The sequence below is a fragment of the Rhinatrema bivittatum genome, chromosome 3 (genome assembly GCF_901001135.1).
Source record: "Rhinatrema bivittatum chromosome 3, aRhiBiv1.1, whole genome shotgun sequence".
Lineage (NCBI taxonomy): Eukaryota > Metazoa > Chordata > Amphibia > Gymnophiona > Rhinatrematidae > Rhinatrema > Rhinatrema bivittatum.
This window is the reverse complement of record NC_042617.1, coordinates 416,486,535-416,514,282: the sequence shown is the minus strand read 5'-3', so window position 1 is coordinate 416,514,282 and position 27,748 is coordinate 416,486,535. Positions and strand designations below refer to the sequence as shown.

The 27,748-nt window shown below is 48.7% G+C and overlaps 1 protein-coding gene across 3 annotated transcripts in view; it reads left to right on the top strand.

The window, feature by feature from the left end:
- The window catches only part of FBXO9 (F-box protein 9), a 244,069-nt gene that overhangs the window by 167,160 nt on the left and 49,161 nt on the right, over positions 1 to 27,748 (top strand). For all 3 annotated transcript variants that reach the window (XM_029595721.1, XM_029595720.1, XM_029595719.1), the window contains one exon: positions 482 to 572. In XM_029595721.1, coding sequence (XP_029451581.1) covers positions 482 to 572 — 91 coding nt within the window. The remainder of the gene's footprint in view (positions 1 to 481; positions 573 to 27,748) is intronic.

The following is a 27,748-nucleotide window of genomic DNA, read 5'->3' as shown; positions in this document are numbered from 1 at the left end:
ACTTTTCACTGCCATCTTCAAAGTCCATTGTGCTCTGGATATGGAACAGGAAATGTGGGTTACTTACCACAGAGGAGTCCCTGTAGCCTTTTCTGACTGAAGCTTCCTGAATACATATACTTTCTCTCTCCTGTTCTCTCTTCTCTAGCTCTTCCCTTATGAATGTAGAGTGTTCCATGACAGCTATTCCCCTTTAGAGTCTGTAATTTGGAGGGAGCAGACATAACCAGCTAACTCAGCTTCTTTCATTCAAAGAATGGGAAATAAAATCCAGCTGTGCTGAAAAAGCTTCAGGCAGGATAGGAAATGAGAATCCTTTCATGATGACTTAAATATTTGACACATGTAGATTATTTGTAAAAGTCAAATCTTTTTTTTTTGTATAAAAGTGTTGATGGTTATATGTACATTTTTTAATTTAATTTGATTTAAATGAAATACTTAGATTTTGAAGACTTTATCCTATGTTCTTGATTTGCAGGTGTATACATCAGCAAGACAATTTACATACGTCAAGGAGAGCAGTCACTTGATGGGTTCTATAGAGCCTGGCACCAAGTGGAATATTACAGGTAGAACTATAGTAAATTCAGTGAGTGAAAAATGTATTAGGGATGTGAATTGGGCTTCGTACAATATTTTCAAAATCGTCAGAAATTGGGGGCTCCCCCAAAACGATAGGAAAACCCCACGATATTATTCGTGGGGCTTCTCTTATCGTTTTGGGGGAGGGCGGGAAAAACAGCACACACAAATAACCCCTAAACCCACCCTGACCCTTTAAAACTAATCCCTTAGCTTCCCCCAACCTCCCGACCCCCCCCCCCCCCCCCCAAAAAAAAACTTTTTACAGGTACCTGGTGGTCCAGTGGGGGTCGCGGGAGCAATCTCCCGCTCTCGGGCCGTCGGCTGCCACTAATCAAAATGGCGCCGATGGCCCTTTGCCCTTACCATGTGACAGGGTATCCGTGCCATTGGCCGGCCCCTGTCACATGGTAGGAGCACTGGATGGCCCGCGCCATTTTTAAAGATGGCGCCGGCCATCCAGTGCTCCTACCATGTAAACAGCTTTACACACATTGTTAATTGTAAACCGGGTTGATGTGATTCTTGTCATGAAATTCGGTATAAGAAAAAAATAATAAATAATAATAAAAAAATATTTTTAACTGCTCATGAATACCCCTTTGTATGCTATTAATGAACTGAGCAATACCTGAGCTGGTATCTTGCAGCCTTGTCATTTATAGCCAACTGTAAAATGCATTTATTTTTAAGGTTTTTAGATTTAATTTCATTTTTATGATTGAGTGAAGCACTGTTGGTAGAATGAGCTTCTAATGCTCCTTTTAAAGAAATGTTCCTGTACGTACCTGGATCAGTCCAGACAGTGGGTTGAGCCTCCTTTCCAGCAGGTGGAGACAGACTAAAACTTGCAGGATGCCCTATATCAGGACAGAGCCTATCCTTTCACCCTTCAGTATTCGTCTGTCTCCCAGCAGGTGCAGCATCTCCCCTTCGGTTCTCTGCTGTAGGCTAGTCAGCCTCTTTATTCTCTTTAGGTTCAAGCAAGTACTTCTTTTGGTTCTTGTTTTTAAAAATTATAGAAAGTGAATCTCTGAAGGAATTTTTGCCTTCTTTAGTGCCTTTTTGTGTGGGAGACGTCAGTCTCCCAGCTCTTGCCCGGCTCAGGGGGGCTTGTCCCCTTTTGCAGGAGGGGGTTCGCTGCTTAATCCTGAGTCCGTGTATGCTTCCAGGTGTGGGGACTGACGCTCTCTGGGCCTCGTTCCCCCTCTGGCTGCCGAGAGGGTTTTGAACCCACTGCTGCGCTCAGTAAAAAAAAAAAAAAAAAAAGTTTCAAAGTTTTAACTTTCAATAAGTTGCAGGTACTCGCCTACCTCTAACTTATTTGCAGCAGTTGACCAGATTTTTAACTTTTTCTGGTCAGTATAGGATTAGATCCAGCAGTCAGAGAAGCAGAAGGCAGCAGGTTCCCGCCTGCTCTCTCCTGCTGTGCAGGCTGTCAATCAAGCTTTGTTTTTTCAGCTTTTTTTTCTTCAGCCGAGGTTTCTATGTCCCGGCTGACAGCCTGTGTTTCTTGTGGGCTGTCCTCCTCGCGTTTTTCGCGACAGGGCCTCTGCACTGCTTGTCTGCCGGGTGGGGAAGGTCCCTCCTTGGCAGGACAAGCAAATTTTAGCCCGGGGCTTCACTCCTCCCAGCATGGCTAGGCCTTTCCCGGGTCGGCAGAGCCCGGGAACGGCTGTCATCTTGGACTTTTCGTCGGGGCCGATTTCAGTGCTACCTGGGGCTGGGGGGCCGGAGTTTTTCGATTTAACCCCCGATTTGGCCACTGCGGGTTCCCAGGAGGGGGGTCCTGACCTTCCCTCGCCCCCCCCCCCCCCCGGTAAATCCAGGGTCCCGTTTAGCTAGCCTGCATGAGATGGATGAAAGCCCCCCCCCCCCCCCCCCCCCGTCTAAAATCCCTCGCTCAGCGCTGTTCACCTCTGGACCGACTGCGGAGCCTCAGGGACCAGTTCGGGTGCGGGTGGTCCCGGGGGTGCTCCCCTTCCCCGGTGTCTCCTGGGTCCTCAGACCTCGCTGCTTCCTCGGATTCGGCCGATGCCCCCCCCCCCCCTAGAGGGGAATGACCCCAGAGCCCTTCGTCTTTTTCGTAAGGAGGAGCTAGAGCCCCTCCTCCCTTTTGTTTTGGAGGAACTGGGTCTGGAAAGTCCCTCCGTGGATAATCTCATGGCCTCACTTCCTAAGGATATGAACCTGGTTTTGGGAGGGCTCCGGGCTCTGGCCTCTGCCTTTCCCTTCCACCCCATGCTTAAGTTCCTTATCCTACTAAAATTAGGTTGGATAATCAATTTTGGGAAAAGCAGCTTGTAGCATCTCAGATAATAGAGCACTTGGGGCACTATTCAATACTCAGACTGAATTTCCTTGACTTCAAAATGGATTCTCAACATTCAGACACAGGTAGAGAAATTGTCAAAGCAGCGAGCTCCAAGAGCATGGGATTATCTTCAGTTTATCAGTTCAGACTTCTACTATAGACTTGGTTCCATGGGCAAGAGCTCACATGAGACTATTGTAGTGTTAAGATGGAAGCCCCAATCTCAAGGATATGAGATTTGATTACCCTGTCCGGTTCAGTAAGGGAAAGTTTAAAGTTTTGGACAAACAGACTGAATCTGCAAAGGGGAATATCACTGGAGTACCAAAATTGGATATTAACATATGCCAGTCTAAAAGGTTGGGGTGCTCATTGCCAAGATCAGTACATGCAGGGTTCTTGGAAAAGGCGCTAACCTTTTTTTTTTTTTTTTTTCAATTTATATTTTATTAGGTTTTTAAACAATTTAACATTGTAAAAAACACAAGAAAATACTGTTTTGAGAACATAACATCAAATCAAGCAATTACTATTATCATATACAATCAAAACAGTAATATTTAGTCCACATTATGGGAGGTTTCTCACAGGGAACAATAAAAATCATAATAAATCTGTAATCATAACTTACAGAAAAAAAGAGGAGATTATATCAATTTATTGCAGTTTCATTTCTCAACCTGATTCTTTATCCACCAAAAAGGACTGTAAGTGGGATGGATCTTGAAAGATAAATTTATTCTTCTGATAAATCACAGAGCATTTGCAAGGAAATTTTAAATAGAATGTTGCCCCAAGGGCTAACACTCTAGACTTTAAAGTCAGAAATTGTTTACGCCTAACTTGTGTTGCTCTGGCTACATCAGGAAAAATTTGAATCCGTTGTCCATAAAAATTGTAATCTTTATTTTCAAAATATTTTTGTAAAACCTGATTCTTATCTCTCTCTCTACAAAAGGTAACTAACAAGGTTGACCTTTGCGGTATATCATCTAGAGAAGGTTCCACTAAAGAAATCTACTGTGACAGCACTTAACTTTTAACTTTTAAAAAGGTGATTATGCTAAAATGAGGAAAGTGGTTAGGGAAAAATGGAGCAACTGCAAAGGTTAAGAGTTAAACTCAGGCATGGATGTTTAAAAATACCATCTTGAAAGCCCAGTGTAGATGTATTCCACGCATTAGAAAAGGTGGAAGGAAGGCTAAATGACTACTTGCATTATTAAAAGGTGAGGTGTGAGAGGCTATAATATCTAAAAGAACATCTTTCAAGAAATGGAAAAGGGATGCAAATGAAAACAGGAAACAATATAAGCACTGACAAGTGAGATGAAAAGCATTGGTAAGGAAGGCAAAAAGATAATTTGAAAATAAGCTTGCTGAGTAAGCAAACATTCATAATACAAACTTTCATGTACATTCAAGGTAAAAAGCTTATGAGAGAGTCTGACCATTAAATGATCAAGGAGTAGAAGCGGCACTTAGGGATAACAAATCCATAGCAGAAAGATTAAATTAATTCTTTGCTTCAGTATTCACTGAGGAAGTTGTAAGAGATTTACCCATGCCAGAAATTATATCTAAAGGTGATGGATGATTCAGAAGAGCTGAAACAAATCTCAGGGAACTTGCAAGATGTACTAGGGCAAACTGACAAACTAAAGAGTAGCAAATCACATGGTATATATCCCACAGTGCTGCAGGAACTGCTGTTGGAAATTTGTAAACTATCTGTAACATCTATGGTACCTGAAGGATGGAGGGTTGCCGATGTAACACCAATTTTTAAAAAGGGATCAAGGGGTGATTCAGGAAACTACAGACTAGTGAGTCTGACTTCTGTTCTAGGCAAAATGGTAGAAACTATCATGAAGTACAAAATTGCTAAAAATATAGATAAACATAGTTTAATGGGACAAAGCCAGCATGGGTTTAGCCAAGGGAAGTCTTGTCTAGCAAATTTTCTACATTTTTTGAGGGTGTAAATAAACATGTGGATAAAGATGAGCCAGTTGATATAGTGTATCTAGATTTCCAGAAAGCATTTGATAAGTCTCTCATGAGAGTCATCTTAGGAAATTAAAAAGTCATGGGATAGGGGACAGTGTCCTATTGTGGATTGCCAACTGGTTAAAAGATAGAAAAAAAGAGTAGGGCTAAATGATAACCCCTATACTTAACCTTATCTTTATAACCTCTCGCAACCATGTGAACTTGCATATTTAACATTACTATTCTTTAACTGTAATTGTTATCATAATGTCTATCTTAAGTCATTAATATATTGTACTCCATCGAAACTTGGAAACCATTATGATGGCGAAACCGAATGACAGTATATAAAACTCAATAAATAAATAAATGGTTAATTTTCCCAATTGAAAAAGGTGAATAGTGGAGTGCCCCAGGGTTATCTTCTGGGACCACTGCTTTTTAATATATTTATAAATGACCTAGAAATGAGAGCAACAAATGAGGTGATAAAATTTGCCGATGACAAAATTATTCAGTTGCTAAATTGCAAGTGAATTGTGAGAAATTGCAAGAGGACATTGCAAACTGGGAGATTGGACATGCAAATGGAAAACTAAATTTAATATGGACAAATGTAAAGTGATGCACTTAGGAAGAGTAACCCAAATTATAGCTACATAATGCAAGGTTCCACTTTGAGTCACCACTCAGGAAAATAATCTAGGTGTCATTGAAAATATGTTGAAAGCTTCTGTTCAGTGTGCAGCAGCAGCAGCAGCCAAGAAAGCAAATAGAATGCTAGGGATTATTAGGAAAGGAATGGAGAATAAAACAAATACCATAATCCCTTTTCATGGTGTGACCTCATGTTGAGTATTATATGCAGTTCTGGTCACCACATCTCAAAAAAGATATAGCAGAATTAGAAAAGGTATGATAAAGGGGATGGAACAATTCCCCTATGAAGAAAGGCTAAAGCTGGCTGAGGGGAGATATGATAGAGGTCTATAAAATGTGTGGAATGGAATGAGTAAATGTTAATCGGTGGTTTCCTCTTTCAAAAAGTACAAAGACCAGGGGGACACACAATGAAGTTACTAAATAATACATTTAAAACTAAGAGAAAATATTTTTTTACTCAACTCATAAATTAAGCTTTGGAATTCATTGCCAGAAGATGTGGTGAAAGTTATTAGTGTAGCTGCATTTAAAATTGTTTGGCCAGGTTTCTAGAGGATAGGTCCATTAACCATTAAGATAGCGTTGCAGAAATTCACTGCTTGTTGTTGTGATAAGCAGCTTGGAATCTTACCTACCCTTTGGGATCCTGCCAGGTACTAATGACCTGGCTTGGCTACTATTAGAAACAGGTTACTGGGCTTGATGGACTTTTGCTCTGATCCAGTATGGCAAATCTTATGTTAATAAAGAGTATTTGTTCCATAAACCGTTTAGAGATAAGGGCCATAAGGCTATCATTACCCCATTTTCAGTCATTGATCAGGGGAAGAGCAGTTAGAGTACTTTGTGACAATGCAGTGGCAGTAGCATATGTGAACAAATAGGGAGGTATCTGGAATCAGGGTATAGCAGAGGAAACAGCTCTGCTGTTTGCATGGGTGGAAAGAAATCTGACACGCTTTCCGGCTTCACACATTGTGAGTCAGGATAATATTCAAGAGGATTTCTTAAGAAGAAATGCAATAGACCCAGGAGAATGGGAATTCAGTTATTGGACCTTTCAATAGATACTACAGCAGTGGGAGAAACATCAGATGGACCTGATGGCATAACAAAGGAACAAGAAGGTAACAAGGTTTTCAGTCTGTGCAAATAATTCAGAAGCAATGCAAAAGATACTTTAGTGCAGTCTTGGACAAAGGAGAAACTGATGTATGATTTTCCTTCATGGCCTCTGTAGGGTGAACAATAAAGAAGATAGAGGAGGGAGTTTGAGTAGTTCTGTTGTTCTCCCAGGACAAGCAGGATGGTAGTCTTCACATATGGGTGATATCGTCAGACGGAGCCCTGTCACGGAATACTTTTATCAAAGTTTCTAGAACTTTGACTGGCACACTGAGCATGCCCAGCATGCCATAATTCCTGTGGCCACATGGATCTCCCTTCAGTCTCTTTTTTTTTTTCCCGCGCTGCAGTTTGCCTCGCTGGTTAGGAGCTCTGTGAGATTTCTCTCACCTTTTTTCCTCACGGAAAAACTTGAAGTTTTACTTTTTAAAAGTTCCCTAACAGGGGTCTCCCCTCGTGCTCCGTTTTCCTCCAACGCTCGGTGAGTACTTTCCTGTGTCTCCAGTTGGTTCCTGCCCCCTTACCACTCGGTTCCTGCAGGCCACAGACCGTTTCGCGCCCTTTTTATCAGCATGGCGACCGGGTGTAGAAAGTACCCAGAGTGTCCGCGAACAATGTCCATCATGGGCTCTCACACTGTGTGTGTTCCTTGCCTGGGCTCGTCGTACGATGTCCATTGGTGCCACGAATGTGCCCAAATGTCTCCAAAAGGCAGACGTGCCCATCTGGATAAGATGGAGACTCTCTTCAAAGCAAGATTAACTCCATTGACACTTGCACAGTCATCACTGGCGAGTAAGGGTCCTTCCACCGAGAAGCCTCGCCGGGAACGACAGGGAGACTGTGACCGCATCACTGACGCCATCCAGGGCATTGGTAGCATTGTCCTCTGTGCCGGGGAAAGACCGGACTGAGCACCGAGGGAAACATTGCCACTGGCACAGTAGCGATTCCACTCCCGGGGCCGGCACTGACATTGCAGTGGCATCGATGGTCATCAAGCCGCCTTCAGAGGGCCCAGGCAGAGGAGCCCCCATCCTCCTCTGCACCCGAGACCCCGAGGCGTTCTGCACCGACATCGGTGCCGGGTACTGTGCCTCCACAAACTCCTGTGGAAGAGGCAGTAACGCCTAGCCTGCCTCCCCCTGTAGCTGTGCTATTCACACCAGCTTTCAGGGAGGAACTGGACATCCTTGTCCGCCAGGCAGTCCTCTATGCCTTCCGGAATCTACAACCGCCAGCGATGCCGGCCCCCATACCGGTACCGACCCCGGAACCATTGATGTTTGCACCGCTACTGGACCCACATGATACCCTCATTGGTGCTTTTCAGACTCAGCCCGTTCCATCGGCACCGAGTCGGCCATCGAGACCTCCGCAGCTCCCGATACCCATTCCGCGCTCCTTGGAGGACGATGACACTACTTCCAGTCCAACTCCAGGTCCATCGATGCAGAGAGGAATAACTAATAAAGTTGATAATCTCTTATAGAATTGGACCAAATAGCTATCTAACCCTGGTGACTTATATGATTTTAAATTTTTAATGGCCATATGTATTTCCCCTCTGAAATTTCTCCAGTCAATACTTCCTGTTCTCTGGTAAGCTGGGTAGTTGTACATGTGCTAAATAAGTATCTGTATCATTTTCTTGGATATTACTCTCTATAGGTCAGTATAAAATTCCTGAAATCTCAGGGTTATCAGTCTCGTGTCCTGTTCCAGTGTGCCTTCTTTTTAGTTCTTAATCCCTGAAATTTGAGACTGTACGATTTTTTTTTTTTGTTTTTTTGGGCCATTTATAGTTTCCACAGTTGATACAACTACCATGGCACATGGCTATATGAGAGAAGCCTAATATACTTTAAAGTCCCAATGGATCCAAGTCATTCAGGATTATAGGAGAGCATCTTTTTGGAGAAGTTCAGACTACCTTTCTTGGTGGCTCTCCAGTTTTTAATTTGATCTGGGGTTTACCCTTCCAAATCCCTCCTCACCAAATTGTCTTACAAATGGTTGCTTCCAACCTGAGCTGGGGAGTGCTCCTAAAAAGGGCTTTACACTCTGGGCCTTTGGTCTGTCCAGGAAATGAGATTGCCAAGGGTAGTTATGAATGCTTAACAGGCTTTCAGGAATCAGGCAGCCATGAAAGTTGACCTAGTCCAAACAGACAACCAGATAAACTTGTAGAAAATGGTTTTCTCCAGTGCCGAAACTGTCAAGGTTTGGAAACAGTCCATCACTTGGGCAACCCTAAGAACCACTCTCTTGGTAGGAAGAGACAATCTGGCAAACTGACCAAGTTAATACCTAGACCAGGAATGGCGAACGCCAGTCGTCGCATGTCATAAACTGGCCAGGTTTTCAGGATATCCACAATGAATTTGCATGAAAAAGATTTGTATACACTGCCTCCATCCCTGTTCTAGACCCTCACAAATGGTCCCTGGATCAGGATGCAGCAAACAGGTATTCATTGAGTGGAGTACATATGATAAGGACCTATTTGAAACAGCTCAGAACAGGAAGTTACAAACCTTCTGCTCAAGGAGGAAATCAGAAGGCAAACTAGCAGTATAGTACCTGCCTTCTTTGAGTTGTCTTCCCTGTCGTCTTAAAAATAAATAAAGAATCCCCCCCCCCCCTCCCCTCAGGCAAAAAAAATGTTCTGCCCAATGACAGCTGCATGTTTTTCCTTTTTTTTTTTTTTTAAGTCAGCCCTTAGCTAAGTAGTCAGTTTTGTGATTTGATGTATCTACTTGTCCTCAGATTAGGCAAAGTTGCTCACCCATAACAGGTGCTCTCTGAAGACAGCAGTTCACTTAGTCTCTCTCTTCTCCTTTCCTTTGGAGTTCTCTTCTCCCTCCCTCCCAAAGATTTAATATAAAATTGAGGGGAGCTGCAGGGCCAAGGCAACATGAGAACTACCATGCATGGATAGTAGAAAGCTTTTTCCATTTTCAGAAAGCTTTAGAAGAATGTGCACAAAGCATGGTTATGGGATAACATGTGACTGAACTGCTGTCTTCAGAGAGCACCAGTTACATGTAAGCAACTTCACTATCCTTATATTAGGCCAAAGCTGTAGTATTAGCCAGATCCAGCACAATATCAATTTGCCCATTTCTTGGCCTTGTTACTTCCTATATTGTTTATAATCCTAGATCTTTCTTTTTTTATCCCCTAATATCATACTGTGTGTTAATTTTTTTTTTTTTTTTTTTTTTTACAATAAAAGATATACATCACAGGACAAAAAAAATGTACATAACATTTGTCATGGTAAATGGTAGCATAATAGATAGCAGAAAGATGAGTTTGCCCATCCAGTTTGCCATTTGTACCATATCACAAAGATATATCCCAGCTGCCAGTCATAGAAGCTTGATCGCTTGTAGCATATTGCTTCTAATTCTGTTTTTGTTTGCATCCTCTATGGTTCTCTTCCATCCTGGATAGATGGATATTAAGAACCCCCACATTTAATCAAACACCCAGTCACTCCATGTTTTATCTTCAAGCTTTGTAGTCTAAAGAGTTGCCAAAATTAAGGCTGTCGTCTGAGTATCCAGCCACCATGGCCCTGCTAGACAGTACCTGGCCACTGCCAATGCCAACCCAGTCAGTTTCTGGGAAGTTAGTAGCTTGCTAGTACCAAGTGGGCAGCCCTATGTGCTGTAGTATCATTAGGATATGCTTTCTTTACCATTTATTTTGTTCTTATCTCACATTCTGCCTTTACCTTTTGAGGGATTGAAGTCTGGGGATTTTGCAATACTGCAACTTCAATCCTGTTCCTACCACTATCATAGAATATGACATCCAACAAGGAAAATTAAACCCATCCAGTCCAAACAGTCTTACTCCTGGAGGAATGCCACAGATCCAAGATAATCCCCAACCTCCTATTCACAAAAGAACTGTTTTGCTTATTCCATGCTTTTTTTTAAATTCTGTTACTGTTTTTGTTTTCATCACTTCCACTGGGAGTCCATTCCATGCACCACCATCTGTGAAGAAATATTTTCTGATGTTGTGGCTGAGTTTAGTGTCTCCCAGTCTTGGATCTTCATACTTACAACCACCTTGTTCTAGAGCATTCTTTCTTCTGAAAAAGGCTTGTTTTTTGGAGCCTGATTTATACCTTTTGAATGTCTATCATATCTCTGTTTTCTGTAGAAACAATATCCAAATACACAGTTGAGATTATATCTGTATAATGTCTGCATGGGGTTTTGATGAGGAACTGTATAATAGCACCATGTTGTATTTAGAATCAGAATGCCTGATATGGCAAAGTAAGAGAAACATCTGGATAGTTCAAAATCAAATTTCTTAGATGAGAATTTTAAGTGAGAGCTGAATGGATTGTAGTATCCTAAAACTTGTTTTCCTAATATTTCAGAGGTGTAGAGTGACTGCTGAAGTTGGTGGTACATCAGAAAATTTGCTGTTACCATGTGACCAACTCTTTGAGCTACCTCCACAGCCAAACGACATCAATAAAGACCAGGCTCAAAATGTCTCCTTTGAAATGTTAAGAAGTGCGACATTGAGCTTTTGATGATGATGTCAGGCTGTGGGAGATGGTTCAGAATGTTGGCAGCCCAGAGCAGGAGCAGTGCCTTACTCTCAGGCCGATGTAATACAGTGCGCACAGCTTGCCATGGGGTTGGACGCAAGTTTTGAGCGTGCTACAATAACTCTCCATGCAATAATGGGATTAGCGCTTCCAAAACAGCGCATAGCTAATAGAGCTCATCATGTGTAAATGCAAAACTTAACGCCAGCCTGGAGCTGGTATTAAGTCTTCGTGCACTGCAAGCCGCCACCCACAAAAAAGCCTAAAATACTGCTTTTCAGTGGTTATTCCTACATAGTATTGTCCCGATACTAAGTAGGAAGAAACACAAAAATCATGGAAAAAAAAAAATCTTGATGGCGGTCAGGTTAGGAAAACTGACACTCAATTTATGAATGTCTGCTTTCCTAACCCGTGGCTGTGCCCGGGTTAGGAAACGGACACTCGTTAATTGAGTATTTGTTTTCCTAAACAGCGCACGGCAACATCTCCTGGGTGCCCGATGCAGTGGACGCACTAGGGACACACAATTTATCCCTAGTGTTGCCTTTTTAGCCTGGCAGCTCATTTGTGTACTGCATTCGGTGCTCAGGAAAAGGGGATGTGTGTGTATGTGTTGAAAAAACATGCGCCCAATTTGGATGCATTTTTTTTTTTCATATTTAGTATTTTCTTTTTTCTTAGGAGACTACTTCGTCTCCTCGCTCTTGCCGGACTCACGGGGCTATTTGCCCCTTTTGCGCTACATAGTCTGAGTCCGGGTTACCTTCCAGGTGTGGGACCGTCTCCCTCTGGGACTCGCTCCCCTTTTCTGGCTGCCGAGAGGGTTTTGGACCCGCTGCTGCGCTCAGTCACTACTGATTTAAAAAAATCAGTTTAAAAGGTACCAAAGTTCCGAAGTCGCAGGTATTCAAATACCTCTGACTTCTGCAGCAGTTGACCAGAATTTTTCTTACTTTTTTAACCTTTTTTGGCCCTTTTCTGGTCCTCAGGCTTTAATCCGGCAGTCAGACAGGCAGGAGTCAGCAGGGTCTCCCTTCTCTCTCCTTGGTGCTGAGGCTGTCACTTTAAGAGTTTTTACTATTTTTTTCAACTTTTTTTTTTCTTAGCACAGCTTGGGCCATGCCTGGGCAGGCAGTTTGCCTTGCCTGTGGGCTTTTTTACTCCCGTTTTTTGCTGCAGGGTCTTTGTCCTGCTTGCCTGCCGGGAGGGGAAGGTCCCTCCTCGGCTGAGAGGATGAATTTAGCCCGGGGATCGACTCCCCCAGGCTTGGCCAGGCCGTTTTTGAGCCGGCAGAGCTTTTCAGCGGCGGCCATTTTGGATTTTTCAACGGCTCCGACTTTGGAGCTGCCTGGGGCTGGGGGGCCAGATTTTTTTGATTTACCCCCCAATTTGAGCCCTGTGGACTCCCAGGAGGTGAGTACTGACACCCCCCCCCCTCCGTCCCGTTTTTTTCAGGGTCCCTTTTTTCAGCTGAATTTGTTCTCCTCATGCATAAATAAATCTTATTTAGCTAGCTTGCATGAGGAGCAGGAACCCCCCCTCCCCACCCCACCTCCTTCAAAAATGCCCCTTTCCTCGCCGTTTACTAATAGCCCGGCTGCGGAAACCCAGGGGCCGGTTAGGGTGGTCCCCGGGGTGGCTCTTCTCCCTCATCCTCCGATGGCTCCGGGTACTCCGGACCCTGATACCTCCCCAGACGCTATGGATACCTCTCCGCTGGAGGGAGATCACCCCAGAGCCCTTCGCTTGTTCCGTAGGGAGGAGCTGGGGTCCCTTATCCTCTTTGTCCTACAGGAATTAGGTCTGGAGGGTCCCTCGGTAGATTACCTGATGGACTCCCTGCCCAAGATTATGGATCCGGTCCTAGGGGGACTTAGGGCCCCGGCCATGGCGTTTCCCTTTCACCCTATGCTGAAGCTTTTGATTTTACGGGAGTGGGAGGCTCCTGAGGGGGCTCTCCGAGTGGGGCGCGCCATGGAGATGCTGTATCCCTTTCCTGAGGAAGGCTTTGATCTGTTAAGGTACCCTGCGGTTGATTCTTATGTCTCCGCATTCACTAAGCACACCACGATCCCTCAAGGATCCGCAGGACCGTAAGTTGGAGTCTCATCTTAAGCGCATCCATGAAATTTTAGCCTTGGGGGTTCGGGCTACTTGCTGCAGTAGTCTCATGCTGTGTGCGGGCCTCCGGTGGGTTCAACAGCTCCTTGGTGCACAGCCTCTTCCGTCTGCGGAGGCGGAACAGGCGGAGCGCTTGGAGGCTGTCATAGCGTATGCGGCTGACGCATTTTACGACCTGGTCCGGGTTCTTTCCAAGGTGATGGCCTCTGCAGTATCGGCCCGGAGGCTCCTCTGGCTTTGCAACTGGTCGGCTGATCAGTCTTCTAAAGCTCGACTGGCTACACTTCCCTTTATAGGTAAGATGTTGTTTGGGGAGGATCTTGAGAAACTTATGGACTCCCTAGGGAAAGACAAGGTCCATAAGCTCCCGGAGGATCGCCCCAAGCCCTCGCGCCCCTCCACGCCCATGCGTTTTCACTTTCGGGGCTAACGGCGTTTTATTTCTCGTGGGCAGGGTGGTTCTTTACGAGGCTCCTCCCGGGTTCAGTCCTGGTCACAGTCCTTTTTTGGGCGCCGGCCCTTTCAGGAGGGCCAGCCTGCGCGTACCGCTCCCAAATCCTCCGCCCAATGAAGGTCATTTGACTCATTCCTCAGGGCCTCGGCGATTGCCTGTCTTTGTTTTCTCGAGGAATGGGTCAAAATAATGTCGGACCAGTGGGTCCTCGACATTATCAGGGACGGATACGCCCCCAAGATCGTCCGCACCCTTCAGATCTGTTCCTTTTCTCGCCGTGCGGACAGTCCAAGAGGGCCGCGGTAGAACAGACGCTGGCCAGGCTCCTGTATTTGGGGGCGGTGGTCCCAGTCCCAGAGAGGGAGCTTGGCACCGACCAGTATTCTATTTACTTCATCGTTCCCAAAAAAAAAAAAAGACCGGTCCTTCCGCTCGATTCTGGACCTCAAGCGGGTCAATCGCGCCCTGAAGGTTCCCCACTTCCGTATGGAAACCCTTCGAGCAGTCATAGCGGTGGTTCCTTCAGGAGAGTTCCTCGCTTCACATACCCATTCACCGCGACTACCAGAGGTATCTCCGTTTTCACATCCTCAATCGCGATTTCCAGTTTCGGGCACTTGCTTTCGGTCTTGCAACGGCGCCTTGCATTTTCAGAAACATCATGGTGGTGGTCGCAGGGATCCTGGTCCATCCTTATTTGGACGATTGGCTCATCAGAGCCAAGTCGGCAGCTTCCTGTCGACAGGCGGTGGATCGAGTGTTAGCTCTTCTCTCCTCCCTCGGTTGGATAGTAAACTTCGCCAAGAGCAATCTTTAGCCCTCCCAGGACTTAGAGGTCTTGGGGGCCCACTTCGACACCTGGTGGCTCTGCCTTCGCCCACGGCCTGGGTCTTACCTGTAGGTCCTAGAGTCCATGGCCTCCGCCATAGATCTTGTCCCTTGGGGTTTGCAGAAAGCTTTGCTTTCACGCTGGAAGCCTGTATCGGAGCAGTTCCAGATGGTCCTTCCACTCTCCGCTTCTACAGTTGACTATTTGCAGTGGTGGCTCTACCTGCCGCATCTCCTTCGGGGAATACCTCTTGAAGCCTCGCAGTGGACAATAGTTACCACGGATCCCAGCCTATCTGGTTAGGGTGCGGTCTGTCTCTCCCAGTCCATCCAGGGCGTCTGGACTCCGGGTCAATCTCACTGGCACATCAATCGTCTGGAGACCTTGGCGGTGCGCCTGGCTCTTCTGGAGTTCCTTCCTCTCCTCCGCGGTGAGGGTACTCTCCAACTCCACCGCGGTGTCTTCATCAACCGCCAGGGAGGTACTCGAAGCCCCCTGGTAGCTCTGGAAGCGAGTCTTCTCCTCTCCTGGGCGGAACTTCATCTGCAATGCCTGGCGGCCTCCTACATTGCGGGCAAGGAGAACATTCAAGCGGATTTCCTCAGCCAGCAAGTCCTCAATCCAGGAGAGTGAGAACTCTCGGAGGCGGCCATGGCTTTGATAGTGACCAGGTGGGGTCCCCCTCACCTCGATATCATGGCGACTCTACGCAATGCCAAGGCCAATCGGTTCTTCAGCCGCTGGAGGGAGCACGGATCGGAGGGCGTGAACGCGCTAGCTCTGTCCTGGCCGTCGGGCGTACTCCTGTACGTGTTCCCTCCGAGACCCCTGGTGGGGAAAGTTCTCAGAAGATTCGAGCTCCACCGGGGTCCGGTCATTCTCGTAGCTCCCGAGTGGCCGCGAAGACCGTGGTTCGCGGATCTCGTCAATCTGACGTCGGACGGGCCCCTGCGTCTCGGTCACCTACTTCGTGTTCTCCGGTAGGGACCTTTATTTTTCGACCAGGCCGATAACTTTTGTCTAGCAGCCTGGCTTTTGAACGGCGATGCCTGAGGCGCAAGGGTTATAGCGAAGAGGTTATCTCCACCCTTCTTCGAGCGTGGAAGCAATCTACTTCCCTGGCCTACGTATGGGTCTGGAAGGTCTTTGAGTCTTTGTGCTGAATCAGGCTCCTCTGTCCTCTGCTTCGGTCCCAATGATTCTTTCTTTCCTCCAGAAGGGTCTTTCTAAGGGCTTCTCGTTCAGCTCGCTCCGCGTTCAGGTCTCGGCGCTTGGCTCTCTCCTAGGGCCCGTGGACGGTCACCCTCTTGCGAGTCATCCCGACGTGGTTCGGTTTCTCCAGGGTGTTCGACATCTTTGTCCTCCCTCTCGAGCCACTTGTCCGTCGTGGAGTCTCAATCTGGTCCTTCGGGCGCTCTGTGAGGCTCCCTTCGAACCTCTACGCCATGCCACACTACTCTCAAGGATCTTACGCTTCAGACCATCTTCTTGATCTCTATCTCCTCTGCGCGGCGAATTTCTGAGATCCAGGCGTTGTCTTGCCGGGAGCCCTTCCTGCAATACTCCGATTCTGGGGTCTCTCTCAAGACGGTGCCCTCCTTTTTTGCCCAAGGTGGTTACCTCCTTTCACGTCAATCAGTCGGTAGAGCTCCCAGCATCTTTTGAGGTGGAACTTGCGGGTTCCACTGGCGGGGATCTCTGTCGGTTGGATGTTAAAACGGCTCCTGCTTCGCTATCTTCAGGTTACTAATGACTTCCCTCTTTCGGACCATCTCTTCGTCCTCTGAAGTGATCCTAACCATGGTAAACAAGCTTCTAAGACCACTATTGCCCGGTGTTTGAAGGAGGTGATCTCTTCGGTCTATCTCTGTCAAGGTCGCCCCATTCCTGAGGGTCTGAAAGTTCATTCTCTTCGCTCTCAGGCTACTTCTTGGGCGGAGAGTCAAGCTGTCTCTCCGCAGGAAATTTGCAGGGCCGCCCCTTGGATGTCCTTGCATACCTTAGCTCGACACTACCATCTGGATGTTCACGCTCCGGTGTTCGGTTCCTTCGGGCGGCAAGTGCTTCGAGCGGGACTGTCTCAGTTCCACCCGGTTTAGGAAAGCTTTGGTACATCCCACTGTCTGGACTGATCCTGGTACGTACAGGGAAAGGAAAATTAGTTCTTACCTGATAATTTTCGTTCCTGTAGGACCAAGGATCAGTCCAGACTCCCTTCCCTGTTTGTCATTTTGTCTGTCCTCTCGAAGCTTTTCTTGCAGGTTCACAGTTTCTCAAATGGGTATGGAGTAAGATTACTGAGCAATTACACCGGAAGTCTTGGTCATCTGCCCATACCAAGTATATTCAAGAGCATATAGGTTCCATGGGTTCTATTGTTGCTCCATTGAGCTTTACTGTTACTTGCTTGACCCTAGTTTGGGTTCTTTGTTTTTATGCTTTGACAGTGGTTATACTGAAGGGGTTAGTGTACAGGTTCTCCCCTTAAAGGGACATCCTCACAATTCTGGTCTGTCTCCACCTGCTGGATAGGGGACATAACCCACTGTCTGGACTGATCCTTGGTACTACAGGAACGAAAATTATCAGGTAAGAACTAATTTTCCTTTGCTTTGGTCTGTTTGTAAATAACTGATGCCAAACGTTAGGAACAGCTCATGGCAATCTGCTTCCTGAGGCAAGGGATAAGGATAGGATGATATGCAACCCACCTCCCCTGCTGCTGCCCCTGCTAAAGTGCCCAAATGGGATACACTGTCCAGTTGACAGGACCACACCAACTGACCATACAATAAAAAATTCAAACTCTGGTGTCTCCTCAGTAACAACCTCACAAACACCTTTCAGTGCCAGAAAAGGTTTGAAGTAACACCGGGGAACTTTTGATTTTCAGTCACTCTGAGTTTCTTGTGGATTGGTGGAGAGGAGCAGGAAACATGCAAATTTTTCAACTCTCACACACACACACACATTGGCTCCCTACCTCTTTCTCTGGCACAAACACACACACACTGACTCCCTCCCTCTTTCTCTGACACACACACACACACACACACTGACTCCCTCCCTCTTTCTCTGACACACACACACACACTGACTCCCTCCCTCTTTCTCTGACACACACACAACCACACACTGACTCCCTCCCTCTTTCTCTGACACACACACACACACTGACTCCCTCCCTCTTTCTCTGACACACACACACACACTGACTCCCTCCCTCTTTCTCTGACACACACACACACACTGACTCCCTCCCTCTTTCTCTGACACACACACACACACTGACTCCCTCCCTCTTTCTCTGACACACACACACACACACACTGACTCCCTCCCTCTTTCTCTGACACACACACACACACTGACTCCCTCCCTCTTTCTCTGACACACAGACACACACACACACACTGACTCCCTCCCTCTTTCTCTGACTCACAGACACACACACACACACACACACACACTGACTCCCTCCCTCTTTCTCTGACACACACACACACACTCCCTCCCTCTTTCTCTGACACACAGACACACACACACACTCTGGCTCCCTCCCTCTTTCTCTGGCACGGACACACACACACACACACTGGCTCCCTCCCTCTTTCTCTGGCACACATAATCACGCTGGCTCCCCCTTCTCGAGTGCACATACCCATATACCTCAAGCAGTCTTCCTCTCTCACACACAAACTCAGGCTCCATATCACAGACACACACAGACAGGGCTTCAGCGTCTTCATTTGTGAGGGGGATGGTCTTCCCTCGTGGCTCTTGGGGTCTGACTCCTCCATCATCTTCAGCTACGAGAGGGATGGGTTTCGCTCACAACCCACCCAACATCTCCAAATGATGCGCTGTAGGGGAACTCTGCAGTCCACAGTAGCATAGAACTCTCCCAAGAGTAAAGTTGGTGGTATACGGCACATCCCTTTCTAAAGTTGGTGCCCCCTGTTCAGTATGGACGCTACACTTCTATATTATTATTGCTTTAAATAGTAAACCAAAAACGTATATAGCCACTTAAGGACACTTTCCTTAGAAAGAAAGGATTATGTCTCTAGCTGTTGGGCTTCTGCAATAATGGTAAATTGCATTTATTGTCAATATTTGGACAGAGTTGAATGGTTGCCATATGATTTTATTTATGTAAAGTGTAGTCCTTTAATTAAAACAACTGAAATAATTTTCAACAAATTTTATATTTTTCAAATCTTTGCTTCAAACCAGATTGCTTTCTCTTCTCACCCCACCAGATTTTTTTGTTGATGGGTCACAATGCATGCAATGCAAGGTTGTATTTTTTCTAGTCCACTTTGAGTAATAGGTCTGATTTTAAAAGATTTTGTGTTCAAATTCAGTGGATTATATGTTTTAGAGTTATAGCTTACTAAAAGTACTTGTATATAGCAAATCTGAATAAACTTGAAATATTCAGGAAATGTAACTGGATCCTAAAATGTAGAATAGGCTTGCACAAAGGTTCATATCTACTAGATAAGGGAGCCCTGACCGACGTGCCGCAAATGCGGAGTAGAGAGCAGCTGTACCGTGCATGCGCGGGCGAGCATGTCAGTCTGAGCGGAGTGTGCCCGAAAAAAAAAAATGGCGCTGGGTCCTTAGGAGCAGGAGCGGCGGCGGCAACGAGCAGGAGCGGGAGGAGCAGTAGCAGCGGCGGCGGCAAGCAGGAGCGGGAGGAGCAGTAGCAGAGGCGGCAAGCAGGAGCGGGAGGAGCAGTAGCAGCAGCAGCGGCGACAGGGAGGGAGGGACACCCCCCGTCTGCCAGTTGTGGATGAGCTGAAAGGGGAGGGGATTGAGAGAAGGGGGAGGGAGTGGGGGGAGGGAGGAGAGAGGGAGCTGAGGGGAGAGGGAGGGAGACTAGAGGGGGGAGGTGAGACGGAGGGAGGGAGAATGAGGGGGAGAGAGTGGGAAGGAAATGGACCGAAAAATTTTTTTTAAATGTAGCCCGTTGTTACGGGCTTAACGGCTAGTAGGTTCATATTCAAAGCCATTTAGATGGATAACTTACAAGTTATCCATCTAAATGGCAAATTTTTGAATTTTTAAAAAAATTTAATAAGGTAATTTATTTCAGTGTTTTGCTTTTAAAGCATATGCTAAGTTGCTGGAGGAGAGCCGCTTGGTGTCTCGCAAGGTGATTTCTAAGTTGCGGGAGCTCGGCTGGGTGGTGAACTTAGCCAAGAGCAGTCTTCAACCTACTCAGTCTCCAGAATACCCAAGGGTTGGGTTCAACACGAAACAGGACAAGGTGTTCCTCCCGGAAGCTTGAATTCTGAAGTTACTAGCTCAATTCCGTCTGTTGAAAACTCTGTGCACCAACTGTAAGATCTTACTTGCAGGTCCTTGACTTAATGGCGGCGACTCTGGAAGTGGTACCATTGGCAAGGGCACAAATGCATCCTCTTCAGCATCTCCTGCTTTCTCAGTGGAATCTGGTCGCTCCAGAGTGGCCCAGGAGTCCATGGTGTGCAAATCAGTGGAGGCTTCTGGTGGATTCACCTCTTTGACTTCCAGCACACAGGACCTGTTCTTCATAAAGATCCAACTTGATTTAGTTTTACTGCATGGCCCTTGAAAGGGCTCGCTTGCTGAACCATGGATATCCTGTGGCAGTGATTTCCACCTTGCTAAGAGCTAGAAGGTTCTCACAGGACAAGCAGGATGGTTGTCCTCACAAATGGGTGACATCGAGGATGGAGCCCACCACGGAAAACTTCTGTCAAAGTTTAAACAGAACTTTGACTGGCCCCTACTGGGCATGCCCAGCAAGGCACCGACCCTGCAGCCAGCAGGGGTCTCCCTTCAGTCTTCTTTTTTCCGCGCAGCAGTTGCCACGCGGTGAAAGGAGCTCTCTAACCACGTTCCTGACAGGAATCTGGAAATTAATAATGACACCCAAGGGTCGCAAAGCCAGGATGGAGAAGATGGGGCTCCTCTTCGATGCACCCACCCCAACGCCATCGATAGCATCGACGTCATCGGAACCGGCACCGTCGAAGTTGTACCATCATCGCCAACCCTCCGGTGACCGTCCACCATCGATCGCTTCTCGGCCGTCGACTCCCGTCCCTTCCCCGGATGGGCGAGGGGATCGGAAAGAAAAGCATCGCCATCGACGGCACAAGTCTCGGCCTGTCGAGGATCCACAGCCATCGACCTCTGTTCAAGCCGAGCCACCGACAAAGAAGCCGCGAACAGACCGGACACCCTCCACGTCTCGTTCGCCGGCATCGAGGAAACCCTCACCCTCCCGGGGTGCGGGGGCCGTGATCCCACCGGTTACGGTGGTACTTCCGGCCCTGCCTCAGCCTCCCTCTCCTGTTGAGCCGGGTATAGTTACCCCTGGTCTCCGGGCAGAACTGGACCGGCTGGTCCAGGAGGCCATCGAGAAAGCGATGAAGAAATTACAACCTCCATCGGCACCGTCTCCGGCACCGGTTCCAGTGCCGCCCCCAGCACCGACACCGGCACCGGCTTCGCCACCGAGGAGGGAACCGACCACCGAGCCGTTGGTACAAGCGTTAGCACCGCTACTCAGCCGTATGGAGGCGCTCATGACGGCCCTTCCATCGGTGATTCCAGTGCCATCGACAACACCACCGTCTCCGACTGGATTCTCATCGGCAGGAGAAACACCGTTTCCCTGTACGTACCAGGATCAGTCCAGGACACCTGGGTTGTGACTCCGCACCAGTAGATGGAGACAGATTAAAACTTGTGGGCGGAGCCATATATAAGCCCCTGTGCCAGTCACAGCCCCTCAGTCTTACTCTGTCTCCAGTAGATGGTGCAGGTCCAGTCACAGCCCTGCCTGACCTGATTCTGGTGTTGGTGTTAGTCAGGTTTGAATTTTTTGGGCTAGGCTTTTTTGTTAGGCATAGCTGTTTATATACCAAATTGGGGTTTTTTTCTTTTAATCCCTTAGTCTCGGGTGCCCTGCCTCCCAGGGGAGTTGAGAGGTCCTGAGGGGACTACCCTCCCCCGGTTGAGGCCGCTGCCAGGGTTGAGGACCCGGCTGAGCTAGTGGCAGCGTCAGGGGTGACACCAGGGAGCCTGGTTCACTCACCCCTGCAGGAATAAGGGCTTTTCAGTACCAGGGACAGCGTTTTTGTTTGTAAAAAAAAAAAAAAGTTTTTACTTTTGTTTTTGCGGCTCTCTGTTACCTGGCGTCGCCGCTCCGTTTTTGTCGGTGGGGGGGCGTCATTGGCAGGGGGGAGGTCGCCGAATTGCGCTATTTGTTTATTTTTAATTTTTTAATTTTTGTGGTAATTTTTTCGCCGCGGCCCCGTTTTCTCCCGCGTTTTCGCCGGCATGCCGCGTGCTGCACAGTGCAGGGCCTGCGGCTCGGCGCGCGCGCGCGTCTTTCAAGGGACAGCCTTTGTTCAGCTTGCGTCCTGGGTGATGAGGGACCCTCGGCAGCGCCGCGGGGGGCTCGTTCCCGGGTTGCGCGTTCGCCGTCGCGCGGTGGTAGCTCCGCTGACAGGCCTCAGGATCTTTTCCCGGTTAGTGCGGGAGTGGCGGCCATCTTGGCCACCGGCCGGGAAATTTCGTGGGAAACAGTGGGGGCCTCTTCCTTTCCTCCTGCGCTTTCCCCACAGCGTGTCGCGGCGGGGGAGGTTCCCTCGGAGGGGCTTCGGTCCCGGGAGGCTTCCGAGAGTGATTCTTCGGATTCTGGTGATTTTTCTGAGGATTTTGCGCTGTTGCTGCGCAAAGTTCTCAAATACAAGCGCAGCAAGCGCATCCGGGGGAATGGCTCGCGTGCGGCCGACCACGGGTCCCCTCCACGGAAAAAGAAGTCTAGGAAGGGCGCGGAGTTCGCCCACGGTGCGTCCCGGGGGACGCGGCCTCCCAGGGGGGTGCCGCAGGAATCGGATCCCGAGGATTCCCCTGAGGATGATACGGAGTCCGCCGAGGAGCCCCTGACGGGGGCCGGGAAGGCAGCAGTGGATGGTACTGCACAGCCCATTGCAGAGAAAGCTGCACAGGCTGCAGAAGGGGATGACCCCAAGGTGGTACGGCTATTCCGCAGAGAGGAACTGGCACCTCTCATCCCGGCCATTCTCCATGAATTGGGAATTGAAGCTCCTCCGGTGGTGGTCCGCCAGGAGGCGAATATGGATCCTGTTCTTCTCGGCCTCACAGGACCGGCGGTTGCCTTCCCTTTTCATTTCTCGTCCACCGATATCCTTTTCAAGGAATGGGATACTCCGGAGTTAGGTTTGAAAGTCAGCAAGGCCATGGATAAACTCTATCCTTTACCGGAGGAGGCGCTGGAGCTCCTCCGACTTCCAAAAGTGGATTCGGCGGTGTCCGCTGTCACGAAGAGGTCTACCATCCCTGTCACGGGAGCGACGGCCCTCCGGGATATTCAAGACCGAAAGTTGGAGGTACAGCTCAAAAAGATTTTTGAGGTTTCCGCCTTGGGAGTTCGAGCTGCCATTTGCACGAACTTAGCTATGCGAGCTAGTCTGCGCTGGGCCCAGGTACTGCAGGCGAATGCAGATCTCTCTCCGGAGGAGGCTTCCCAAGCAGATAGGTTGGAAGCAGCTATCGCATATGGGGCCGATGCGCTCCATGATCTTCTACGCACTTCAGCTAGATCCATGGTGGCAGCGGTGTCGGCACGCCGCCTCCTTTGGCTGCGCAACTGGGCGGCGGATGGTTTGTCCAAGGCTCACCTCGGGGCATTGCCCTTCAAAGGGAAATTGCTGTTTGGTAAGGAATTAGATGACTTGATGGTTTCCCTGGGTGAGAACAGAGCGTTTAGGCTGCCAGAGGATAGGACCCGGTCGCGCTCTTCGTTTTCTGGCAGAGCCCGTTTCCGGGGTCCCCGGAAGTCCAGGCCGCAAAGATCCACCGGACCTTCGTACAGGCCGGCCTCTTCTCGAAACACTCACTGGCAGCACTCCTTTCGGGGCAAACGCTTTGGCAGGCAAGGAGGAGCCCCGTCGGGTACGGGTTCCAAACCTTCGCAATGAAGTTCGGCCGGCCCATTCCTCGTCGCGCCCTCAGCACACTGTCCCAAACGTGGGGGCGCGTCTATCCTTATTTCTCGAGGTATGGGCCAGCATGACGTCGGATCAGTGGGTCCTCGACGTGATAAGACACGGTTACGAGTTAGATTTTGCTCGCATCCCAGCGGACAAGTTCCTGGTCTCGCCTTGCAAGGATCCCAAGAAGAAGGCGGCAGTGCTAGACACCATCCGAAGACTAGAAAGCTTGGGGGCCATCTCTCCAGTTCCGGCCGATCAGTACGGCAAGGGCCGGTACTCCATTTACTTCATAGTTCCCAAGAAGGACGGTACTTTCCGACCCATACTGGATCTGAAAGGAGTCAACAGATGTCTTCGGGTCCCTCACTTCAAGATGGAAACCATTCGTTCGGTGATCGCGTCAGTGCGGCCAGGCGAATTCCTTGCGTCACTAGATCTCACAGAAGCATACCTTCATGTGGGCATCCAGCCAGCCTTCCAGCGGTTTCTGCGGTTTTGCATTCTGGGCAGACACTTCCAGTTCCGGGCTCTTCCGTTCGGCCTGGCGACAGCGCCTCGGACATTCACGAAAGTGATGGTGGTAGTGGCGGCGCACTTACGTCGGGAAGGCCTACTGGTTCACCCTTACCTCGACGACTGGCTGATTCGGGCGAAGTCAGAGAGCCTGTGTCGGCAAGCGGTATCCAGGGTGCTACAATTCTTGCAGTCCCTCGGCTGGGTGGTCAACTACAACAAGAGTCATCTGGAACCCACTCAGTCCTTGGAGTACCTTGGAGCCGTTTTCGACACAAAATGGGGCAGAGTGATTCTCTCTCAGGATCGGATATGCAAACTACAGTCTCAGGTACGACGACTTTTGTCTCAACACCGTCCGCGAGTCTGCGATTACCTGACAGTTCTCGGATCTATGGCCTCAACGCTGGCGTTAGTCCCTTGGGCGTTCGCTCACCTGCGGCCACTGCAGTCTTCATTGTTGTCCCGCTGGAAACCGATCTCAGAGGAATATTATCTTCCACTGCCTCTCGAGAATCAGGTGCGCTCCAGCCTGGGGTGGTGGCTGGATTCCAAACATCTCTCCTGTGGAGTATCTCTTCTTCTTCCCAACTGGACAGTGGTGACCACGGATGCCAGTCTTTCCGGTTGGGGTGCAGTTTGCCAAGAGAAATCGGTTCAGGGTCTATGGTCAGAAGATCAGACCCGGTGGTCTATCAACCGCCTAGAGTTCAGGGCGGTCCGTTTGGCATTGCAAGCTTTTCTACCCCTTGTACGAGGAAAGGCAATCCGAGTATTGTCGGACAACGCGACCACCGTGGCTTACATCAATCGCCAGGGAGGGACGAAAAGTCCTCAAGTAGCGGAGGAAGCATGTTCCTTGATGGCCTGGGCAGAGCGGCATCTCAGCGATCTCGCTGCGTCTCACATAGCAGGAGCCGACAATGTCCAGGCGGACTTCCTCAGCCGACACCACCTGGATCCCGGAGAGTGGGAGCTAGCGGAAGAAGCGTTTCTTCTCATTTGCAGGACTTGGGGAACGCCCCACATGGATCTCATGGCCACGTGGAACAACGCAAAGGCTCCGAGATTTTTCAGTCGACGCCGAGAAAGAGGAGCAGAAGGGGTCGACGCGTTAGCACTTCCCTGGCCGGCGGAGGTGCTACTGTATGTGTTCCCACCATGGCCCATGATCGGCAAGATACTGCGGCGCATAGAATTGCACCCGTCCAACGTGATCATGGTGGCGCCGGAGTGGCCGCGCCGTCTGTGGTTTGCGGACCTGGTCCAGTTGTCGGTGGCGGCACCCCTTCGTCTACAGGGGTTTCCGGGGCTCCTTCGTCAGGGTCCCGTCTGTTTGGAGGATGCGGATCACTACTGTCTCGCGGCATGGCTTTTGAGAGGTATCGGTTGAAGCAAAAAGGTTACTCGGACGCGGTAGTTGCTACGTTGCTGAGATCCAGAAAACAATCCACGTCTCTGGCTTATGTTCGAGTCTGGGTAGTCTTTGAGGAGTGGTGCGTGGAGCGGGGTCTTAGTCCCACTTCCGCTGCTATTCCCGATATTTTGGCTTTTCTCCAGGCTGGGCTGGCCAAAGGCTTAGCGTGCAGTTCCCTACGGGTCCAAGTCGCGGCGCTTGGTTGTTTGCGTGGTAAGATTCGGGGAGTCTCCCTGGCTCTCCACCCGGATATCTCCCGTTTCCTTCGGGGGGCGAAACACCTCCGTCCTCCTTTGCGGCTCCCTTGTCCTTCTTGGAACCTCAACTGGGTGCTCTCGTCCTTATGCTCAGCTCCTTTTGAGCCTCTGAAGCATTCTACGATCAAAGATCTCACGTTAAAGACTATATTCCTGGTAGCCATTGCTTCGGCTCGCCGGATTTCTGAGTTGCAAGCTCTATCCTGCAGAGAGCCCTTTTTGCGCTTTTCCGATTCAGGGGTTTCCTTGCGGACCGTTCCCTCTTTCTTGCCTAAGGTCGTATCGGCTTTTCATTTGAATCAATCGATTGAACTTCCCGCTTTCGCGGTTGGTGATTCTTCCAACCCGAAGTTGAGGGATTTGAGAAAACTAGATGTGCGAAGGTCTCTTCTTCGCTATCTAGACGTCACAAATTCTTTTCGTTTAACAGATCATCTGTTTGTGTTGACGTCGGGTCCGAAGAAAGGTTCTGCGGCGTCCCGCACAACGATCGCCCGTTGGCTCAAGGAGGCCATTGGTTCCGCGTACATTCTGCGCGGTAAAACACCGCCAGTGGGTCTTCGAGCTCATTCGACAAGATCTCATGCGGCGTCCTGGGCGGAATCTTCTCAGGTTTCGCCTCAAGAGATTTGCAGGGCGGCTACCTGGAAATCGTTGCATACCTTCATTAAACATTACCGATTGGATGTTCAAGCTACTGATGCTGGGGGATTTGGAGAGAGGGTACTCCGAGCGGGACTCTCTGCTTCCCACCCTCGATAACTTAGCTCTGGTACATCCCAGGTGTCCTGGACTGATCCTGGTACGTACAGGGAAAGGAAAATTAGTTTCTTACCTGATAATTTTCGTTCCTGTAGTACCAAGGATCAGTCCAGGATCCCGCCCGCAGTGTGGCGCTATAGTAATGGAGAGTCCGCTCATTGTTGTTTTTTAATACGCTGACCCCTTCTTTTGTTCGCTCTCCCGGTTGGAGAGTCTGTTTTCCTGTAGGGGTGTTGGAGTTATTTTACTTAGTAAGTTTCTATGGTTAGCTATGTTGGCTTTTGGATTTTTCTACTTTGACATTACGTATGACTGAGGGGCTGTGACTGGCACAGGGGCTTATATATGGCTCCGCCCACAAGTTTTAATCTGTCTCCATCTACTGGTGCGGAGTCACAACCCAGGTGTCCTGGACTGATCCTTGGTACTACAGGAACGAAAATTATCAGGTAAGAAACTAATTTTCCTTTCGAATTCCCCCTTCCGGGGTGGTTCCATCGGTACCTCCTGGCATATCTCCACCGATATATCCTTCGGCTCCATCGATTCCGCGCCAGGCACCGATTCCATCGGCAGCACCGAAGCCATCGATGCCATTTCTGATTCCACCTACGGCACCGATTCCACCTCGGTTTCCATCGATGCCCTCAGAACCTCAGCCAGGTCCATCGGGGCTACAAGCCCCACATGATCCCTATGATACCTGGGGTGATGATGATGATACATCTTCTGACACAGATTTGCCTTCGCCGCCATCTCCTGCAGAGAGTAGAAAAAGATCTCCTCCTGAGGATCTCTCTTTCATTAATTTTGTAAAAGAGATGTCAGAAGTTGTACCTTTTCAGTTACAATCTGAAGCCGATGATAGACACCAGATGATGGAACTACTTCAATTTCTGGATGCTCCAAAAATCATCGCTTCCATCCCTATACACCAGGTGTTTTTGGATCTGCTCAAGAAAAACTGGGAATCTCCTTCATCGGTGTCTCCAGTTAATAAGAAAGCTGACTCCACATACCTTGTCCAGTCAGCACCAGGTTTCCAAAAGCCTCAACTGGATCATCGCTCTGTTGTAGTTGAGTCTGCGCAGAAGAAGGCCAAGCGTCTTAA